This window comes from Manis javanica, chromosome 3, assembly GCF_040802235.1.
Source record: "Manis javanica isolate MJ-LG chromosome 3, MJ_LKY, whole genome shotgun sequence".
Lineage (NCBI taxonomy): Eukaryota > Metazoa > Chordata > Mammalia > Pholidota > Manidae > Manis > Manis javanica.
Genome location: NC_133158.1, coordinates 136,910,056 through 136,932,735, shown reverse-complemented (window position 1 = coordinate 136,932,735; position 22,680 = coordinate 136,910,056). Strand labels below are relative to the sequence as shown.

The window sequence follows — 22,680 nt, the reverse complement described above, 5'->3', positions numbered from 1 at the left end:
TGTAAAGGCTCAACCTCTACTCAAACTATTGCTACCATGGAACCCTCAAATGAAGACTTCTTCAGGCCTAAATAAGGGGTCTCACATTCACCCACAAATACCATTGTTCTAGCTAATTGGGTTAACAGTTACTGCTTCCCTGCAGTTTCAACAGAAGAGCGCATCCTCTAGCTTAATCCATATGGATCCTATACCAACCCAGTGAGCAAAAGGTGTTTGAGAAAAACACCAATGTGCAAGCTGTAAACATCCCTAAGAACTGCACTGCACAATTTATCATTACATTGTAGACCACATAGGGAATTTTTCACATTTTGGTCTTTTGGGACAAAAAGAAAAGGTGTCACCAGGAACCTGTGGCATCAGTGTGAATCACAGATAAGTCCACAGCAACTTATAGAACAGTGAATATCATGGCAGCAACCAGCACATAAATAGCAGTGTGGCAGGAAGAGATTCACTGGTTCTATAGAAACTCAACAGCAACTTCTCACTGACAAGAACAGAATTCTCCCTGATTCTTGAATGGAATATGGCCTCAATATTGACAATATATTCTTTATCCACTTCCTAATTTAATCTCTTTAAAAATGTTTATGAAGTTATAATGGAAGTCAAATGGAATAGAAACATTTATCTCTTGTATTTCTAATTACTAAAATATGTTTAAAAGAGTGAGGCCATAGATGAATTTGGAATTGCAACTGTTTAGAAACGATTTAATGACTTTTTCATAATATGCTTTTGTGTTCTTTTCTATTTTATTACTATCACAAAAGAACACAGTATTTTAAACTTGACTTTCAAAGAAGAAATGAACAAGTTCAAATTACCAGTCATGCAATTAATGCTCTTTCTTTAAATCAAATATATTTCTCTTTCTAAGACCAGTCAAACTTTATTTAAAGAATTATCTTTTGACTATCAAATAACAAGGACTTCACCAAGGACTGCAGTCTTCCAAATCTGAAGGAACATACAGAACAAGTGAAAACAACAGATGACAAATCCAGTCCTGCATTCATAGGTACTTGCCAAAGACATACAGTCACTTGTAGGAGCGAGGAAGTTCCATGTATCGAAAACGGACTTTGAAACTCCCCAGGGACATGATGCCTTCCACTCTGGGACTTCCCTGGACAGCCAGGTATGTGGTTATACTTCAGAGAGTTACCTGGAATTCTCTTTTAATTCTTCCAGGTTACATGGTTTAACCACCAATAATTTCCCTCTGAAGTGTCATGATTTTAAATGCTACTTCTTGCTACTTCTTCAAATTAAATAGTAAATTACATTTTACTATGTAATATGTTTTTACAAAAGCAGTGTACTGGAAAATCCAAGAAAACAATTCAGAACAGTGCCTGGTACCTAGCAAGTGCTCAGCGAATGTTAGCTTATGGTGACTTTGTTAATGATATTGCCAACAGCATCCACAATGACATTCTCATCTGTGGTAGGCAGTTCCTCAGATGGTTTCCAAGAAGCCCCACCTTCCGTTGTTTGTGTCTTCACAAATCCCATCCCTTGGGCATGGACTAAACACAGTGATTCAATTCTAATGAGTGGGATAGGGCAGAAGTGATGAGTTATCACTTTCAAGATTAGGTTATTAAAATACTTACACTTTTATCCTGGGGTCTTGCACACTCTCTTGCTAGCTCTCTCTTTGATCTCTTGCCCTGAGGGAAGCCCTATCATGTTGTAAATTACATGTTGGAACCGTGGTAAGTCCTACAGAAAAGCCCAGAGGAGAGAGACTGAAGTGGGTCTTCTGAGACCTTCCAACAGCCACATTAGTGAATTCTGAAGCTGATCCTTTAGTCAGCTGAATTGGGAGATGATCAACACATTGGTCAGCAGCTTGATTGTAATACCATGAGGGATACTGAGAGAATCATCTGGCTAAGCCCAGATTCTTTCCCTACAAAAACTATGAGATATTGGTTGTTCCAAGCCAGTTCAGTTTGGGGATAATTTGCTATGCAACAGGATAACAAACACAGATTTTGAGCCATGTACTGGGCCTTAAGAGTGCAAGTGAAAGCGCAAAGTGCCTTGAACACATTTTTAAACAAGCTTTGGATACTGAAAAGATTGTTAGTAAGTAGCATACGTGAAAATGAGGGAAATTTTATTGGAAATGAAATGATGCAGTAGCAGAGGGCTTAACAGTACTCACATTTATGTATAGTTACCAGGCTTACATCACTTGCAGTTGTATGAGTAATAAAAAATGTGCTAAATGAACTGGGTAATTTGGTTAAGGAGATTTTCCAGCAAAGTGTTAAGATGCTGCCTGGTTTCTTCTTGCTGTTTATATAAACTGTGAGAAGATAAATTGAGGGAAGGACTACTAAACAAAATGAGGCAAGACTTGATGGTTTTGAAATTTTTCAGCCTCTCCAGACAGCAAACAATGCTAAATTAAGAAACAGCTTCCGACTGAAGATCAATTCCAGAGAATTGTCACAAAAAAAGGTGACCTAAAGATGAGACCAAGGGCATGGCTTCTGCAATTCTGGTGAAGACGCTGGAAATGTAGCATCTCAAGAGTGCTATTCGGTCAGACCACAGGTCTCCTAAAAGTTTGGGGTGTGAAACTCACAGATCCTCTTGGTTTCCCTTCAGGAAGTTAAAGGGCATTGTCTCCCTTGCTTCAGCAGAAGCCCAAGGTAGAGAAGGATTTACTCCGAAAAATACGTGGGTGTGGATTTTATCTAATATAGTAAACTCACCAAGTTTCCCAAGAGACTGACAAAAGTTTTGAAAGGATTTTATGAGCAGGAATTTATCACTGCCAGTTTGGACTGACTGAAAGGGAAGAGAGATGGTACTAAATTAAAAAATGGTGAAACATCTCAAAAATTCTACTGGCAGGAAGCAGGATGAGAAAGTTCAGCTACAAGCACATGCTACCTTTCATGAGGAAGGAAGGATGACTCAGTGAGTGGAACCAAAAGCCCAAAGAGTAGCATTAAGAGCCATGGAGAATTATTCCCAGACCTGGAAACACATCAAGAAACACATGTCTAGCCAGATTTCAGAACTGCTACAGACAAGTGACTCCTACAAACCTTGTATTTACTGCATTTTAGAACAACAATATGTAAGTATCTTATGCCTGCCCCTGTTGTATGCTGGTTGTGTTGAGGTCAGATATGTTGACACTCTAGTTTCACAGATCTACAGATGAAGAGGAACTGTACTTGAGAAGCTGTATTTGAGGAACAACACCCAAGGAACCTCATCCACACCCATTTCTAACATAGATGCCTTCTGGATTTTGGTCTGATGCTTGCTTATACTGTAAAGAGAATTTATTTTTCATCTGCTGATAAAAATGATGTTTGATATCAGTATGATTTAACATGTTGCTATAAAGCAAACCTTGAAAAGGATATGTCCTTTTAAAAATCACTGTTTGCTAATAGGTTAAGAGATTGGTGCAACAGAAATTACAGATTTATAATATTAAATCTCACTAATGTACAACTTAATAAACTGTTCTGCATTAACCAAACTAATCAAGTAATTATCAGCTGCCCAATTTTAATCTTTGTTCATAATATTTACTTTATAGCATCTTAGCTATTGTTGGAAGCACACAAGCAATGTCAAAAGCTCTCTTAACTATCTTGAGTTACAGATTTTTTTGTTGTTAATAACAAGAATTCCACTTAAAGATGGGTTTAAATGAAACAGGAGATAGAATGTTTGACTCTCCTGAAATGATTATATATTTTCTTAAACTCACTCTTAAAAGAAAGGAAATGGTGTCATTCAAATGTTCTATAGTGCCTTATCCTCCAGAATGATAGCACATCTTTACTTTTCTATTCATTATCTATTACACTGTGACATTTTATATAAGAAAAGTAGTTAAAGCTGTATTTTTTAAATGTCACACTGTTATAAACAGCAATTTGTTTCAAGTTCATGCCCCTCCAGGCTATAAGCCTATTTAGTGAGGCTTATTAGTGAAAGGCAATGACTGGCATGTCCTCTGGATAAACACTCCTGGGCCAATAAAAACAAAGAACACAAACATGCCATTCAGAAACACATAGCATTGTTTAAAAACAGCAACGCCCATTTCTGCTTGAACTGAGAAGAGGGTGCTTCTGGTTTCCAGAGACAGCACAGCCCAGTGGAGGAATGCTACATTGTATAGGAAGCCAGCATATGTGGGCTCTGTGCTTAGCTTGAGACACATGGTGATTCATGTGCTCCACAACTGTTTTCTTAATTGCAAATTTCAGTATTTGTATTAGATTTGATCAGTTAATGTGTTCCTAAACTTCAGACATGCAGGTACTCCAAACATGAGTTCTTTACACAGGTAATATGGGCTGTCAAATACTCATCTTTTTCTTCTAAAATAAACCTCTAAAAAGAAAACTTTACACTATTACCGTGTAAATAAAATATCCGACTTACATAGCATTCATGGATGGTAACTGTAAATTTTAAGCACAATAAAACAACAAAACAATTAAATTCCAGCTATCAGGCTGTTGGCTGCCTGAAGTCTACTCTCTTTGAAAATAAAAAAGCAAGTGAGCAAATATATAATATCTAGGGCAGAGATTCCAACATCAAACTGAGGCAGTCTCTCCTTGACTTGTCATGAAAACACTGAAAGGGAATTCAAAAGAGCATACTTTCTTATTACGTGATTCAATCTTATTTTATGCAGCATCCACATACCACCTACAATCTATTCCCGTATCAACCCAAATCACCTAACAGCCACAAATGTCCTTCAGTCTAGAAATGCTGCAAATAATCACATCTGTTAATTCTGATTCTAAATTTTATCTTGAGCACTCAAATAACCCATCTAACCTACTTTTTCAAAACCTTAATATTGTCATGAGAGACACTAAGATAATTGTGAAGGTAATGGAGGACTCTGGTAAGAACAGGGGCTAGGAAGACAGAGTAGGGTTCTAAACTCAGTTTCATTAGATTTGACCTTGACACTGGTGAGTTAATTAACCCCTCTGAGCCTCAGATAGCTCATTCACATTAAAGTGCCTTCGTTACTGTTAAATAGAAAATGCATGTAATGTGCTTTGTATGGTACCTGAATGTGTTAAACACCCTCTAAATATTATGTACTTAAAATAATTTAACTCCTCCAAATAAATTTCCAAAATCTATCCAAAAATATTCATTTCAAATAACAGTGACTTGTAAGGTAAAATAGTTGGGCATTTTTCTTTCACAAAAAAAAGGTTGTATTACATATAACTTTCACTTCCAAAGCTACAAAACCCACAAACCACTGACTGGCAAAACCAGCAAAAACATTTTGTCCTTGGTGATAAAATAAGAACAGTTAGTTGTCAAAATGAAAAACAGTAACTCTTAGTTGATAGTAAAGTGTTTTCAGGTCTTTTCTTACCAATACAGTAGAAAAGACAGGGTGAGAGTGTTTTATATCAAATAAAAGTTTCAGTCAAGTTGGGCACATAGCTCTGAAAAGAGCCACATTTAGGCCACAACTAGTAACACTATTACCTACCAGATGCAGTTTCATTGTGGACAAAATGAAAAGCCCAATACTTACCAGCAAAAGTTGTCATGGTCACTTAAGATAGCAGTGATGTGCTCCACGATCCATGCTAGCCACTTCAGATGTATTATTCCTAATCCATACAAATGTGCCAAGTAGACATTGTTATCCCCAATTAAAGAAGAAACTGGAGAGGTTACCTGCCTGGTCAAGGTCACTCCACTGGGAAACACCAGGCTGGCATTCAAACCATTCCTGATGTCAAACCCACCCTTCCATCCTTATTCCTTTCTTTTAGGACATAAAGATGTGAGCGAGAATCTTCCTCAATGCTTTGAAAAGTCATAAAGTGGCATTAGCCCCCTTTTCTCTCTCTCCCTTCCGGTTTCTCTCAAGTGCTTTGCATTTCGGTCCCCACCAGCTTCAGTGTTCATTTCCCCAGCTCCGAGTTGCTCTTTCCCTAAGTCTCTGAAACCTGGTCTTGTGCCACAGCATTATAAGAAAAACTCCTTGGTAAGGTAAGAGAGAATTTAAAAAGCCAAGGTAAAGCTTCTAATCCACTTGGGACTTAACTTTAAGGCTCACAGGATAATGAGCAATTCTCTCATGTGGTCAACCAAGGCAGACACAATAGGTGGAATCATACGTATTTATGTGATTCATATATATTTAGCAGAATACTTACATGAGTCTGATTTTCAAAAAATATCTAAAAGCTTTTATCTTTTATTCAGGGAATGAATTTTAAGGCAATGTTTTACATACAAAGGAACACTACTGAATTTAATAAGAGTATTTCTGTTCCATTTTTTACATGAAGAGAATTAAAACTGCTTGATAAATATCTCAACTGCAAGATGAACTTCAGTGAAAATGTCCATTTAATAAACAATATCTAATTGATGTTTGTAAGTCCTAACTTTGCACTTGAAAATGAGTATATGTACTACATATGGCCCACATTCATGGGTCTAGATTACTGAGGTCTGTGAGCCACTCTGTTGTGCATGAGGTTCCCCATAGTTCAAAGTGCAAGCTACACCTTCTAAGCATTGCACACCAGCTAACACTACTGATCCTTATGACAATTTATTATAAACCTTATTATCCTGATTATTATATATGATGAAAATAAGTCACAGAGAAGTAACTTGCACAATATGACACAGCTGGTAAGAAAAGAGAGCAAGAAATCAAATCCAAGCACTAACTCTTCAGCTTGTATTCAATACACGTCACTGCTCACCATATATAAGCATGTTCACAGGCAGAGAGAAAATACCATGTAGGTATAGACTACTGTTTCTTCATTATGTACTATATAGCAGGCACCAAGCACTGGAACTGAAAGAAGTAAAAAAAAAAAAAAAAAAGAAAGAAATCTGGCTCTGAGCTGAAGGAGATGGTTTTTTGTTTGTTTGTTTGTTTTTAGTAGATTCAGGGTGGGTTGAAAAGAAAGAAGTAACCAGTTCCAGTATGATGAGCTTATTATGTTCAGGCTGCCAGGCCCCTGCCTGTTAGGGGAACACAATTCTAAGGACAACTACCTTAGATGACAATATAACCCTTTGAAGCACAAAACTTTTTAAATTTTAAGTAGTTGTAATGCACTAATCTGGAGTAGGAACATAGAAAACATAAAAACCACTTCTTCGTGGTTTAAGGTAACTGGGACAACAATGAGTGCTGCAATAATGCAGTCTAGTGTTTTTAGGAATGAGGGGTTATTTGTCTCTACTTTTTAAAAAAATTAAACAGTTTATCTTCCTTTCAGATCTTATTGCACAAGGTCATTGCCTTCCTCTAGCAGTTTCACTCTCTCCTAATCTGATGTGATACAGAAGAGAGTTAATCAGTAGCTATACTCTAAGTTTAAATTGTCAGGGAAGGTCCCTTCTCCAGAGTAAAATGCTCGGATTATGCCAGTTTACCTGTTCGTTTGTTTTTTGATGTTCATGGACACCTCAAACAGAGTGTCATAACAGTTATCTTTAATGAGCAGTACCTACTATGTGACGAAAATGAGCTAGGAGCCTAATACGTATTAATTACTTTACTGTCACAATGCCACTAATGAAATAGGTCATTCTGATCTCCATTAACTAAGTAAGAAAAACAAGGCCCAAGATTACACAAAAAGTTGAATCACATGCTCAGCTTAAAAAAAAGAAAACCTCACGTGTCTTTACAGCCAAGCAAGCAAAGTAAATGTATGAGGGCTCAGTTTTAAGATGATAAAGCTGTGGTTCTCAACATTGAGGACTCATTGTAATCACCTGTGCAGTTCCACCCCCTCCAAAGAATGTGATTTAATTGGCCTGGGAGCTGCCCAGGTGATTTTAATGGGCAGTCAAAGCTGAGAACCACTGTATATAGACACAAAGAAGGGTGGACAGCCCACTTGAAAGCAGTTTACAAAAATTGCAAAGGTTAAGTAAACACTGTGCTGGTCAAAGGTCATTATTACTGCCTCTGCCACCAATATATAACCTCTACCCCAACTCCTCAGTATAATTAAGTATGGGTGGGACATAAACAACTAAATGGATAGATAGGCTGGCAGACACAGACTTGTTTTCAGTGGATGGGGCACTGCCTAATCTTGAATGTTTCCCATGTCACCACTCCCCTGCACCTCCCCATCAACATTTCCTATTTATGGAACTGTTGTACTATAAAAAAAACGCACTTGCAGTTAGACATAACCTATTTCCAAAATAATCTCTGGAGTAGAACCATTCTTAAACTGAAGAAGACCTAAATATGCTCACGTAACAAATGTACACCTTCAGATTATAGGGCCCAACTACTTAAACATTTCAAGAGTCGTATTTCTTAAAGAAGGCCACTGATAATTAACTTTGATCTTAATCCATGCCAGGTCAAGAGTTCTCACATAACTAAAATGAGCCTTCAGAATGGAGAGCCTAATGCCCTAAATATAAATCTATACAGGTGGTACATATCACTGAGTAAAATGTTATTTGTCATTGGAAAAGGGGAGCAAAAGCTCCCTACTATTCAGAAAATCTTCATTAAATGGCCTGTAGATGTGAAATCCAAAATAAATGCTACAGAAGTCAAGTGTAGATCATTAAATAAAGAAGAAACTGTAGCCTGCTTGGGAAATAATTCTTCATGCATAATCATAACTGTTGTAAGCACCACAATTCAAGAGGAAATGGCAACAGAGTAAATTAAGAAATGGACTTTAAGACCACTCATTCAGACTAGCTGCTAGCTACATTTTTTCATCTCCTGCTAAAAATCAAATGTTGTGTATTTTAAGTGTCTTATATTACCACTTACCACCACTCTGCCCCACTATCACCACCAAAAGAAGGGAAACAAAAGGAGAAAAGAAACCAAGACTGATTTTCAAAATGGAACACTGCAAATAAAGGCCATGACTCAGAAATTTGGGCCTTCATCAAGGAACTTCAGCATTGGCAGTTGAGGCAAACGCATTACTTGGGCAAAACATTTTGTTGTTGTTACTTTGGTTTTTTTCTCACTTTTGTTTTGTTTTGTTTTTCCCCAAAATGCAGAGGCAAGGAAGTGAAGCCTGAGAAAGCAGACACAGTGCATGGAATCAATTTTCTTGCCACAGTTGAGGATAATTTTGTTTGTTGATTTGAATAAATATGTATTGATCTTTCATGAAAGTCAGGCACTGTGCAGTGCTGCGGATGTACTGATAAACATGACAGCGCCTACTTTCATGAGCCTCCTCAACTAAGAGACCAAGGCTTCAACCTCTCGTAATCCACCACACATATTCCTTCCAGACACATGGGTGAAAATCCAGTTCTGTGACTATACTATAAAATAGCAGATTTTTCCCTTGGTCTAACTGCATTGAACTTCACAGGAAAGCCACTGTTATCTTCTAAGGAAATAAGTAAATAAGTATCAATATTTCACATAGCAACAATAATTCATGGATAAACTTCAACAAGTCTAAAGAAACTTTTCAACCTAAGACTGTATCAAAACAGGTTTTCCTTTTGAACCAAGCCCAACTCACATATTTTCACTGCCCATGGCTATGTAGCTTCAGTAAGCTAAAAATATTTTCCTTTCTTTTAAGTTCGGAAGAGCAAATAAGACTAAGCAATCAACTGTGTATCATTTTCTCTCATCTTAATTTTTTTTACTAGAAAACACTCAAAATAGCTAAAGCATGGAAAAGGCATCTGTTTTATATTTGTCTATGCATACACTGACAGAAACTTCTCTCCAATTGGATCTTCCTCGTAACATAAAACAATCTATATTTGCATTATCACCAAACTGTCAATATTTCACTATTCACACCTTTTTATTATTGTTTTGGTTGGGAAGAGACCCACATAAGTGTTGAAAACTAACCACAAGTACAAGCTTTCAAAAAATATGTATACAATGACTATGCTCTTAACGGGACCACATGATGCTTACTTTGCAGCCACAAATCATTTATGTTTCCGAAATTTACATTAGATGAGATCCTAAAATAGAAGAGGAGGAGCTTCAAGTTTTTCTGCAGGTCTTGCTCAAGTTGTGTGTGCTGTTGTCTGGCAAAGTGAAAAACTGTTTCTCCTCTTGGACTTCTCAAGGCTAATTGCAAAATAGACACATGCACAGCCCTACCTCTGTGATAAACTAAAAGTTACTCAGTAAAACAGACCCTTTCTTTCCCCCCAAAAAAACATACCTGCAGAATGGTGAACAGGTGTAGCATGGACTTTTCCAATAAATGCAACATCTCAAAAGTCCCCCTATTAACAGAAACTACCAAGTTTCCCATTCGATTGGGCCATTAATTTGGGCTGCTGGGTCATGACTTAATTTCCTTTAAAAAACAGCGCAGTTTGAGAAATCTCTGCCAAACTCCCCATTTCTTAGGCTACTGACAAAGTCAAATGGAAAGCAAATACCCAGAAACCAGGAAACCATGTCCCTCAGAGACGGGCTGGCAGAAGCGATGAAAGGGCTACTGGTTTGCCAGCCAGGATGGCAGCTGGGCCTTTGACAAGCGCTGGGGTAAAGGACTCAGTGTGCACCCACCCATCCAACGCCCGGTGCGACCACAGGCTGGCGCTTCCAATTTTAAACGTAACCGCCAGAGGAAGCAGGAAGATGGGGATGTCATCTTCCCTGACAGTCCGAGGGCCCGGCAGCCCCACAGAGCTCGCCTCCTGTGTTCCTGAAGGTCAGAAGTGGCACCCTTAGTGTCAAATGCTCACCAAAAACACTTTTCCAGCCGGGATGGGAGGCGCGGCGCAAAGTTGGCCACCAGCCGCGCGCGCCTGGTTAACCCTACCTTGTAACTGGGCGGAAAGGGACTCCTGGTGCTGCTGGTACTTGAGCGCCACCGCCTCGGCTTTCCGCAGCTGGGTCTGCAGCTCGTAGTAGAGCATCGCGCCGTAGAGAAAGCCGAACACCACGGTCAGCAGCAGCAGCGTCTGGAAGATCCGCTTCTGCTTTCGGGAGCACATCCCGTTTCCCATAGTCCCGCCGGGACCCCGCGCCGCGGTCGCCCCCCGTCCTCCCCTCTGCCCGAGCGAGCGCCTCAGCAAGGGCCGCCGCGGGAGGTGGCCGGACGCCGCATGAAGAGGAGACGCGAGACACAAAAGCCGGGCTGGAGGGGAAGTGGCGCCCGCTCAGCCCCCGCGCGCCGCGGGGCTCGCAGCCATCGACGCCGCCTGGGCAGCCTCCGCCAAACTTTTGCAAGGCTGACTCTCCGCGAGTGCCCGGGCCCGGGAGGGGGCCCTCCGCATACTTCCGAGCGGGCGGTCCTCGTGCCGTCCCCAGACGCCGCCTGCCTTTTTTCCTCCTCCCCACTTTTTGGCTCGGCTGCCCCCGGCGGAGCTCGGAGTCCCGCCCCGGCCACTCCCCGCCTCTCGCAGCGGCTCCCACCGCGCGACTCTGTGGCCACCAAAAGGAGGGGTTGCGTGCCCAACAAAGGGACCCGGGCTCCAGCTCGCGCCTCCGCGCGAGGCCGCCGGCGCGGGTGGATGGCTGGGTGCCGGCTGCCCTGGCTGCGTTTGCGGGACGACGGGCCGGTGTCACTGACGCGGCCGCCGAGCCCCGGCCGCCGCCGCCACCTCCCACCCAACTTACGTGTCACCCACAGCCCCACTATTCTGGCCAACGGGATTCCGGGAGGAAGTCCCACTCGGGCTCCCTGCTCATTGGGCCCGTCCGAGCCGCCCCTCCCTCCCTTCGGGGAGGCAGTGCCGGACTCGATTGGACACCCGCTTTGTCCGTCCGACCCCAGGACCGCGCCTTCCCTCCCACCGGTGGGGCCCGTGAGCTGCTCGGTTGTGCCCGGGTGCGCCCACGTGGAGTGAGGGTGGCTGGAAAGAGGGGCAGAGCGAGGGGCGGGGAGGTTGAGGTCCTGGCCTGCGACTGGGCGAGGTAACGGTGCGCCGCACGTGTGTGTGAGTCTGAGCGTGTGATCCACCGCTCGGAACGCACGTGGAGAGAAGAGTACAGTGAGACAACTGGGAGAGAGTGGATCCGAGAACTGCATACACCCTTCCTCGTACCGGTTCTTTCTTACCCTATTCAGTAGGCCGATGAGGCCGACCCACTGAACAGCTACTTCGTCAGCACAATGTGCGTAGTCAGCAGGAGATGCCTTGCCAACTGAGTCTTGTCCCATCCAGTGTACGAACGTGGATGCGTGTGCGCCCACACATGGCAGGACAGGAGTCGGGAGACTCAAGCACGCTACCACGCTAGACTTAACTGCTCAGCTGTCCTCGTGGATTGGGGAAAGCAGATTGCCTTTGGCAGAGGGGAAAGAATGATCTCATGTTTTCCCCCCTTGGCTCCAAATAGAATAATTTAAAAACAAGTTCTACAGACTGAGATGAGTATGCCTTCATTTTGTTATATGTAGTTGTTTTATTGATGGCAAAATACATCAGTTACGTAGCTAAATTACATTGTAAAGGCCAACAAATGTTACCTGTGTAAAAAACGAGTAAAACGAAGGTAATAACCACAAAGCTCTTAAAAGAAAATACATAGTGCATTTGTTCTTTCAGTGTACTTGAGTTGTACAAGTACAACTTGGGGCAAAAATTTGGGTTATGCATAAATGATAATTTTGTTTCTGCCTTTGACCTGAATTCTAAATAAGAAAGTAAATTATTTCTCAAATGCCTCAATAACATTGTGGAATTTATTACATACTGCATAATTTTTCTAATATTCTAACCAGATCTTAATCATCACTATCAATAATGGCCAGTGAATACTCAAAATGAGGGTAGATCCATTTAGCCAAGTACAACATAAAGGCAGAATATCCCTGGTACAGAATTTTTTTAGGTGGACTCCAAAGTTAGAGGCTGCTAAAAGCTGTAATTTATCAACCTATGATATATCTATACCACCATTAAAACTATGTGCCCCAGCATGTGTTTTCCCTAATAAATAATAATTTAATATAGCTTTCAAAATGCTTTCATTTTCAATGACTCCATTTCACTTACCATAGCCAGATTAAGTATCAGGTTTACATAAAGAAACCAAAACCTGTCAAAGTGACTGTTAGCTCGAGGACCTTCTAGGTCACGCAGATAGGAGCTCAGCAGGATTACGTGTAGGTCAGAACTCTGCTCTTTCCATCCCTTTCTCTTGTAGAAGCCAGTTTCTCATTATATTTAAGCAAGTTATATTAAATTGTATCTGGTCTATTAAAATGAGAACCTAATTTAAGAAGAAAAGATCTGAAGAAGTTGTAGAGTTTTGTTCTGTTGTGTAAATATTATATATCCCTGCTTCATATTGAATTTACCACTAACTAAATTTCCCTCTTTCATTTTGACCTAGAAATTGAGACTGGATAATTCTTATAACCTTATTAGAATTCCTCATAACTAAAAATTATTTTACACTGTCAGTGTACACTTTGCTAAACAAGGTCTTCCTCCATAAAACCTACCAAAACTGCTCTGGAGGATATGAAGTTTTATAGCAACAATCTTGGCGCATACTTGAATGGAAAATTATTCTAGCTGCAAAAGAAAAAGAAATTGTACAGAGGGTTAGAAAATTGTTGCTTTATATATTACACAGTATTTAACTGTATTTCAGAATCTTTGGAAAATTCTTATGCTTCTGGAATACATTGTATTCCAGAATGGATTACTCATTTTAAGTCTCTGATTTTTTGTATCTGATTCCAGACTCCAAAGGTGTTCTTTGCCTAAAGCTGCTAGCTGGCTACATTCTGTAATAACTGTAGGCCATAAAACACAACTCAATATTTTAGTCATAAAGTTTGAAAGAGAACAAAAATTATTACCTGAACTTACCCATTATTTCAAATTCAAGAAGGGTGTGTAAAAGTATATAAAATCACTAATGGCAGTATCTTTATGATATTACTTTTCCAAGGTGAAGTATGCTGATAGTTTCTTGAAAATATCAATATAGGGCTATGGAAAGGCCAACTTTGGGGAAGCTATCCAGAGCCTATAAATTGAATTTACATAACTTGCCTCTGGGTAGAGCTTGTAATAGATGAACTATTTATACTGGTCTTGCTAGGTTTGTTGTTAGTTCTATTATATTTTTGTTTATCATTTAAAAATAGTACATAATTTCTTCCATATTCTATGTATTTACAGTGTATAATTTTTAAAATTGTAAATCCTGAAGAATTTCACCAGTTTAATATTTCATTTCTAGGGCAGGAAGAAATTAACTTATAGAGATTCAAGATCTTAACATTTGAGAAGGGCTAAGGTAACATTTGGGAGTCTTAGCTTTCTGTCCAGTTTTAGTCAATTTGTCATTTTAATAAAATGTGTTCATTTTCAAAACAGGAGAAGGCAAGAAAAATGTAGTCAAGGGATAAAACCAGTGTCTAATTTGTAAAAATAGATTATTTTAATTAATAATGCTTAAGATATTAGAGAAAATAATTTCCATTCTCTGTGAAATTTTTCATTTAAAGCTATTTATTACAAATAGAATTCAATATTTTTTAAATTAGAAGAGAAATCAACACCTACAAAAGGTGATGAATGTTAAATAAATTTTTTAAAAAGCATGTAACTGTGAGGTGATGAATGTTAACTAGACTTAGCTGTGGTCATCATTTCTCAATAAATACGTATATTGAATCATGCATACATGAAAATATAGTATTGTATGTCAGTTATAGCTCAGTAAAGAAATAAATACAATTTTAAATGGTGTTTTAGCATTAATAAACCATAGTTTTAACCTTTACATATGAAAATTGCTGAAATAACTATCCTTTTCCCTTTGCAGAAAACTCCACTCGTTATACCTGTCTTTTTGCCACTTCATCCATTTGCTGTCACCTAGTAACACACAGGCTTTGCTGTTTGCCACCTATACCTGGCCTATTTTGAGAAGTAAAGAAAGCTACATTCAAGGTATTCTGTTTTGCACAGGACTCTGTGACAGATGTTTTAAAACTCCTTTTTCAGGAGATTTTACTAATGACCTGGTGGTAATTGTTAGCACATTCACAAAGTAAGAGGTAGGGCTGGAACTAAACACAGAATAGCAACTGAACTTCACTCAGTATGTCTTGGGGCCTTGCTTCGGTCTATCTGTAAACTGCCAACTTGGTAAATTTGACTATTTAAGGAGTTGGAGTAAAGGAGAAAGTAGATGAATAATAGCCCTTATTTGTAAAATGCTTTTTGATGTCGCGTGCCCTGTCCTCGCCGGCAAGAACAGCATGCAACAACAGCAGGATTCTTCTGCAGAAAGCTTTATTCTTCAGCTCTTTGTGAAACAAATGAGTTGGGCAGGACCCAGAGGGGAAGGAGAGGCTTGCTTATATAGTTCTCATGCTCTGACCTGGTTGGTGCGGCTCCATATGCCTTATTAGCATAACCATTTGGTGGGTCTCATTGGTCCTTATGCCAAGGCGCAATTAGCATGTAGTTTAGTGGTGTGGGATGATTTGTCATTAGGAAGTTCGGGGCCTTCCGGCTGCCCTGCATGGGGCGCTATTTTCTGAGCACGGCTGCCAACATCTCCCCCTTTTTTGTCTAACAGAAGCTCAAGGCGGAACTTGCCAGCAGAGGCGGAGACAGAGGCCTGACCTCCATCATACTTCCTGATGCCCCCTTTTTGGAGAGGGGTTCTGGGCATCTACCCCTATGCAGTCAGGCATGCCTCTCAGAGGGGTCCAAGACCTCTTGCAGTGCTTTGCCTCGCATCCTCTGGCTGGCGTTGGGACCGCTTGGTACAAAGGGTTTGGACCCTTTTTCTCAACCCTCTTGCACCATGAGCTTCTTAAAGAAAGCTGTGATTAAGCATTGAGGTACTCGGGCCTGGTGCAGTGCCACATGGGCTCAGGGTGCAAAAGCTACCTCAAGCTAAAGCCGAGCTTCCTTCTTAAGCATGTTGAGCCACACTTGGGGAGAGGCGCCAACGTCTATCGCCATTAGGGCTTGAGCAAGGATCACCTTGTCCTGCTTATGTTGGTTGCGGAGTCTGCATAACAACCAGAGTAAGAGCATGAGACCTCCAAGCAGGAACACGCCCATCCCAGCCATGCCCGCCCACTCCTTGACGTGGGAGAGAGCTCTGAGGAACCAGGAAGAGAGTCCTTCCGCTACGGAGATATCTAGACGGGTGGAGTTGATGTGGATAATTTCTCGCCGCAGCTCTTCTAGTGTCCCATCGAAGTCTTGGGACCAGTTTCCTGAAAGATACTGGGACAGGTCTCGTGACAGATTAGCTGCCCGTGTAAAATTTTTATATTGAATGCTAGTGATGCAGAGGGCACGATATTTCCGCTCACATCCCAATTGGGCCATTTGCCAGAGCACCTCCATTTGTTCCTCCACGAGATCTATGCGTTGATTGAGGATCATTATTCCTCCTTTCAGTTTGCCATCAAGTGTGGACTGTTGGTCCAGGGCAGAAGCTACTGAGGCTGCAAGGTTATTGAGCTCTGTAGCCGATTTGATGGAGGTGTCTAAAGCTATACCAGCGGCGGTGGCTGCGACCGCGGTCGCGGAGATCAGGAGCACTATGGCGGCTGTAACACCGAAATCGCGCCTTTCTCGAAACAGAGTCATGGTGTTAGGGGCGTCTACGGGAACAGGGACCCAACGGGGGATGCGGACTACCAAAGCATTGGTAAAGTTACGCGCATCCCAACACTGAGACAGAAAGCAGGTTTCATTGGAGCAGGAGTCAAAGCTACTATTGGATAAGATAAACAGAAATGGGGGGTATACGCATACTGGAGAAGGTGGAAAAAGGGAATTAGGTGACTCTGGACCTGATTTTGCTGAACACGTGTAGTTCTCGTTGTTATGGGTCATGATCATGTTCCAGTGTGCGCGCATGTGGTTATTCTCGCACCAAAAGGTGATATTTTTTACACCGATTCCCCCACCCTGGAGGGCGGAAAAGGGGGAGAGGTCGGTACACGAGCCATTGACTCCACACAGCATCCATTTATGGAAGGGGTTCATGCTCAGCTGCTGACGAAACTCGCCTTCGAGCACCTTTACTGGCCACCAAGCCTCATTGGCTGGCCGTCCCTCCATATCTGGGGAGATGGTAAACTCCTGCCTCTCAGTTGCCCACGTTACTACAGTTGACTGACAGTCAGTCCAGGGCCACAGCTCTCCCTCATAGTCGCCCACACAATGGGAGGCATATTTGGGTTGACGAGGCCTGTCGGTGGAATTGTTCCTGGGAGAGTGTACAAATGTGCCATTGATCCAGAGAACCATCTGGTGGATAGTCATGTTCTTATAGGATGGGCTCCCTTCCTTATTAGGCCCTTCAAATTTAGCTGACATAACGGGGAGGCTACTGGCCTCTAGAATTATGTCACTGAACCATCCGTATTTCCTCCGTTTCAGGGAGATACAGCCAGCTAGATTCTGAGTGGTGAAGCATAATGACCCATTAGTTACGAAGGATCGGTTTTCTCCCAGGGGAGCTACTAGGGTGTCTTTAACTAAGTAAGGCAAGTTCATACTAGTATTGGTAGTGAAAAAGCGCGGAAAAACGGCTGCATTGAAACGGACAGGCATAGGCTTAGGAAAGGCAGACAGGATTCCCCATCTCAATACTCCCTGAGTCGGGGTCTCCAGTGTCAGGAGCAGGGTCAGGAGGTACAGCGAAGTCATCTCCTTTGTTTAGGACTTTCCTCGTTAGGTGCTCCGGGATCCAGAAGGGATTTTCTTCACCCTGGGGGAAAACACACACAGCTCCCCTGGATCTGATTATGATTGGATCCGGGCCCTTCCATTGGTTAGATAACACGTCCTTCCATTTTACTAGTTCTTGTGGGTCTTTTGGCCACTGATTATGGCGATCCGCTGCTGTATGGCTTTGAGCATCCAGATTCAAAAAATTTATAGTGAAAAGTGCTAGGGCTATGGCAGTTTTTGGTGTGGGGGGTATATCTTCAATTCCCCCTTTTTGTTTAAGTAAATAGGATTTGAGCGTGCGGTTCGCGCGTTCCACAATCCCTTGACCCTGTGGGTTGTAGGGAAGGCCAGTGATATGTTTTATCCCCATGTGATGACAAAATTGAGCAAATTTTGTAGAGGTATAGGCTGGGCCATTGTCTGTTTTCAGAATCTGTGGTAACCCCCATGCGCTCCAAGCTTCAAGGCAGTGCTGGATGACATGGGAAGCTTTCTCTCCTGACAATGGGGAGGCAAAGATGACTCCTGAACAAGTATCCACGGATACATGTACATATTTCAGTTTCCCAAAAGACGAAATATGCGTCACATCCATTTGCCAAACTTGTAAAGGCCTAATACCTCTGGGGTTGATCCCAACATGAGGTGTGGGAAGGAAGCTGCAGCAATGTTGGCAGCTAAGGACAATGTTCCTAGCTTCGGCCCTGGTTATGCTAAACCGCTTGCGCAGTGTTTCGGCAGTGACATGAAATTGTGTATGGAATTTTGAAGCTGTGGTGATAGGGTCTAGCAGGGGAAAAGCTATATTTCTGGTTGCGAGGTCTGCCAGGTGGTTGCCTTGGGTCATAGGCCCGGGAAGGCCTGAATGTGCTCTGATATGAGTTATATACAAAGGAGATTGCCTATGAAGTAGTGCTGATTGTATCTGTTTGAACAAAGTGGCTACTGGGCTGGACGCTTTGATTAGCCCGGCCACTTCTAGAGATTTGACTGCATTAACTACATAACAGGAGTCAGACACAATATTTAAAGGTTCAGGAAAGATTTGTAGGACCTCTAAGACTATGCGACATTCCACTATTTGTGGAGTGTCAGGCGTGTAGCCTTTTGTCACAACTTTGCCATCATGGACATAGGCACCTGTGCCTGTCTTAGACCCGTCCGTGTAAACTGTTTTTCCATGAGGCAGCGGGGTTAGGCTAGTGACCCGAGGAAATACTAGGAGATGATTTTTGGCGAAGTTGATGAGGGGATGTTTAGGGAAATGATTATCAAAGGTTCCTGAGAAACTGTAAGCAAGTATGGCCCAATCATCGTTCATAGCACATAATACTTGTATCTGTTCTACGCTGTAAGGGGTTATAATTTTAGCTGGAGCCTCTCCGAAATGTGTCATGGAGGTTTTTACTCCTCTCAAAGCAAGTTTGGCCACGGCTGCTGGATAGTACTCTATTGTCCTAGCCTGAGAGGCTTGGGGATGAATCCAGATCAGTGGGCCGTGCTGCCATAAGACTGCTGTTGGCAGCTCTGGGGTGGGAAGGACACACAACTCAAAGGGTTCATTCGATTGCACTCTATTTAATTGTGCTGTCATCAAAGCCTGTTCTACTTTGCGAATGGCTTGTAATGCCTCAGGTGTGAGGGAGCGCGGTGACGTTAGTTGTGGGTCTCCTTCTAGGGTTTTAAATAGTGGAGTCAATTCAGTGGTGGGTATCTTTAAGTATGGGCGCAACCAATTAATATCCCCTAGGAGTTTTTGGAAGTCATTCAAATTTCGCAATTGATTATGTCTTATCTCAAGCTTTTGGGGGCAAATTACATCTGTGTAAATGGTTGCTCCTAGGAATTTGCTAACACTAGATTTTTGGACCTTCTCGCTTGCTATATTCAGTCTCCAATTTTCTAGGGATCTAGTGAGATCTATATATGCTTCTTCTATTTCCGCTGGTTGTGGGGAGCAAAGAAGGATGTCATCCATGTAATGGATGATCTTTAGCGTGGGATAGGTCTTACGAATTGGGTCTAGCGCTCGCTGAACGTACAGTTGACATATGGTGGGGCTATTTGCCATTCCTTGAGGGAGGACCTTCCACTGAAATCTGGCATCGGGTTGTTCATGGTTAATAGCTGGCAAAGTAAAAGCAAATCTTTCCCTGTCCTTGGAGCTTAGAGGTATAGAAAAGAAACAATCTTTAATATCTATTATGAGCACTTTCCATTCTTTGGGTAAGGCAGAGAGGAGTGGCAGTCCCCGTTGTACGGGTCCAAGCATTCTCATTTGAGCATTTACTGCTCTCAGATCATGAAGCAACCTCCATGATCCTGACTTTTTCCTGATTACAAATATGGGTGTGTTCCATGGGGACACAGAGGGTTCTAGGTGTCCCACTTGGAGCTGCTCTTGCACTAAGCAATGAGCTGCTTCTAATTTTTCAGAGGATAGGGGCCACTGAGGAACCCATACGGCCTCCTCTGTGAGCCAAGGTATGGGCATGGCATCTTCAATGGCCCCTATGAAAAACCCAGGCCGTGACGGTCATTCTTTACTTTGGGCAGGATGGGCTCTATGTGTCCCTGTTGGTGTTTCCCCAGCCCCTTGCCAGGGATGTATCCCATGTCCATCATCATGCCTTGGGCGGGAGTGGAGTATTCATTAATGAGTTTGAGGCCTAAGTCTCTCATGACATCCCTCCCCCATAAATTGACCGGTAGAGGGAGTACATAAGGGGTGACTGTACCCTCTTGTCCTTCAGGGGCTCGCCATTTCAATGGTTTGGCACTAATTGAAGGGCTTGACTCATATCCTAAACCTTGTAATGAATGTGAGGATTGGGTCACAGGCCACTTGGAGGGCCACCAGGTTGCAGAGATAATACTTTTATCTGCTCCAGTGTCTAGGATTCCCTCAAAGCTCTTTCCCTCTATTTGAAGAGTTAATTTTGGTCTGTCTGCTAAATCTAATACTATGAAGGCTGAATCCCAGTCAGAGGAGCCGAAGCCCCTTTCTCCCCTCTCCGTGTTGGTAGCAGGATAATTGGCGTGGAGACTAGGTAAAACTAAGAGCTGGGCTATGCGGTCTCCCGGGGATATAGGATAGATTCCTCTGGGAGCCGAACACATGATTTTTACCTGTCCTTCATAATCTTGATCTATGACTCCGGGATGAACTACCAGGCCTTTCAATGCAGCAGAAGAGCGCCCTAGGAGTAACCCAATGGTATTTGGTGGTAGGGGGCCTTTAAAGTCTGAAGGGATAGGCTGAACTCCCATCTGTGGAGTCAACACTATTCTGGTGGTGGCACGGATGTCCAATCCCGCGGAACCTGAAGTGGCTCTCCTTGGGGGGCCTGGTTGTTCCCGAATGACACTTGCGTGCTGGTTGCCCCATATATTTGCGGGCCCTGGTGACGGGGGCCCCTCTGGGCGTTTTTTGGCAACTCTAAGGGTTTCCCTTCTATATCTTTAATAGACCGGCACTCATTAGCCCAATGCCTGCCTTTCTTACACTTAGGGCACAACTCAGGGGTCTTTTGGGTTGTTTGTTCTGAAGCTGGGCTCCTACACTCTCTCTTTATATGTCCTAATTTCCCGCATTGAAAGCATTTGATACTTCTGTTAGTGATCCTGGCTTGTTTGTGGCTCTGTAATATGGCTGCGGCTAGGCCCGCGTTGGTGAGTGGCCCTCCTATTTCTCTACAGGCTTTCAACCAAGCGTGTATCCCTTTCTGTTTCCAGGGTGTTATCGCCTGTCTGCATTCCTTGGTACATTGTTCAAATACTAATTGCTCTACCAGGGGCATCGCTTGTTCCTGATCTCCAAATATTCTGCCTGCGGCCTCCATCATACGAGCGACAAAGTCAGAAAATGGCTCGCTCAGCCCCTGAATAATTTTTGTCAAATTGCCTGATACTTCTCCTTTGTTGGTGAGGGCTTTCCATGCCTTGGCAGCGCACGTGTTTATTTGTGCGTATACCTGTAAGGGGAAGGTGGTCTGGTTGGCTACCCACTGTCCTTGGCCCGTCAGCATATCATATGACCATGCAGGCTGTCCTTCGGCCGCGTTTGCGCGTGCCTGGGTCATGCTGATATCATGCCACAATGCCTTCCATTCTATGTATTGCCCCATACTAGAAAGGCATGCCTTAGTTACATATTGCCAGTCTGCGGGTGTCATGGCTGTCTCTGTTAATCTCTCAACTTGTGCTATGGTATAGTTAGCACTGACTCCATAAGCCCGAACGGATTCTGCTAACTCCTTAACTTGTTTATGGCTCAGGGGCTGGTGAGAGCGTACACCGTTATCCTCAAATACAGGAAACATTTGTCTAATTGCCTGAAGAGTATCTGGGTGGCAAAAGGAGAGTGCGCCACTCACGTAAGGTGGCGGGGCAACGGGCGTCGGGGGACACCCTGCTTTCATTTTTTCCTTGGTCCGCTTTTCAACTTTGCTGGTTCCCTTACTTCTACACTCTGCGGTTTTATTTTCTTCCCCTTCCTCTGTGGACGTTAATTCCTCCTCAGATTCCCTATTGGAGAGTTGGAGGTCCCTCAACTCTTTCCAGGGGTATTTACTATTTTCTCCGAGGCGATTGTCACTCGCTTCTCGGGGCTCTTTCGCTTTTGCCCTAGGCGGGCTTTCTCCCTCACTCTGAGGTTTCTTTACCTTCGTTTTTGTGGCCTTTTTTCGGCCGCGCGCGCTCTCTGTTTCCCGTTCCGTTTCTGACATGCTCTCTTGGATATCTGTCAATGCTCTCTGACCTTCTTTTATTACCTTTTCACATCTCTCATCTTGCAGACAAGCTCTAATCAGTTTCCAGAGGGGCCTGGTGCCTCCCCTCAGGCTACCCTCCTCCTCCTCTCTATCAAGATCTTTCCCCAGTTTGTCCCAGCTCGGGATTGAGAGGGACCCTGAACAAATGAACCAGGGGGCCACACGGTCTATCTCCTTCACAAAAGATCCTAAGACTTTGCTGGAGACCTTCAAGTTTCGCTCTTTG

The 22,680-nt window shown here is 42.7% G+C and overlaps 1 protein-coding gene across 5 annotated transcripts in view; it reads right to left on the bottom strand.

Moving 5' to 3' along the window:
- Positions 1-11,155, bottom strand: part of GOLIM4 (golgi integral membrane protein 4) — a 69,556-nt gene extending 58,401 nt beyond the window's left edge. For all 5 annotated transcript variants that reach the window (XM_017661041.3, XM_017661044.3, XM_017661042.3 and 2 more), the window contains exon 1: positions 10,827-11,155. In XM_017661041.3, coding sequence (XP_017516530.3) covers positions 10,827-11,013 — 187 coding nt within the window. In that variant the 5' untranslated portion in view covers positions 11,014-11,155. The remainder of the gene's footprint in view (positions 1-10,826) is intronic.
- Positions 11,156-22,680: the final 11,525 nt, after the last annotated feature.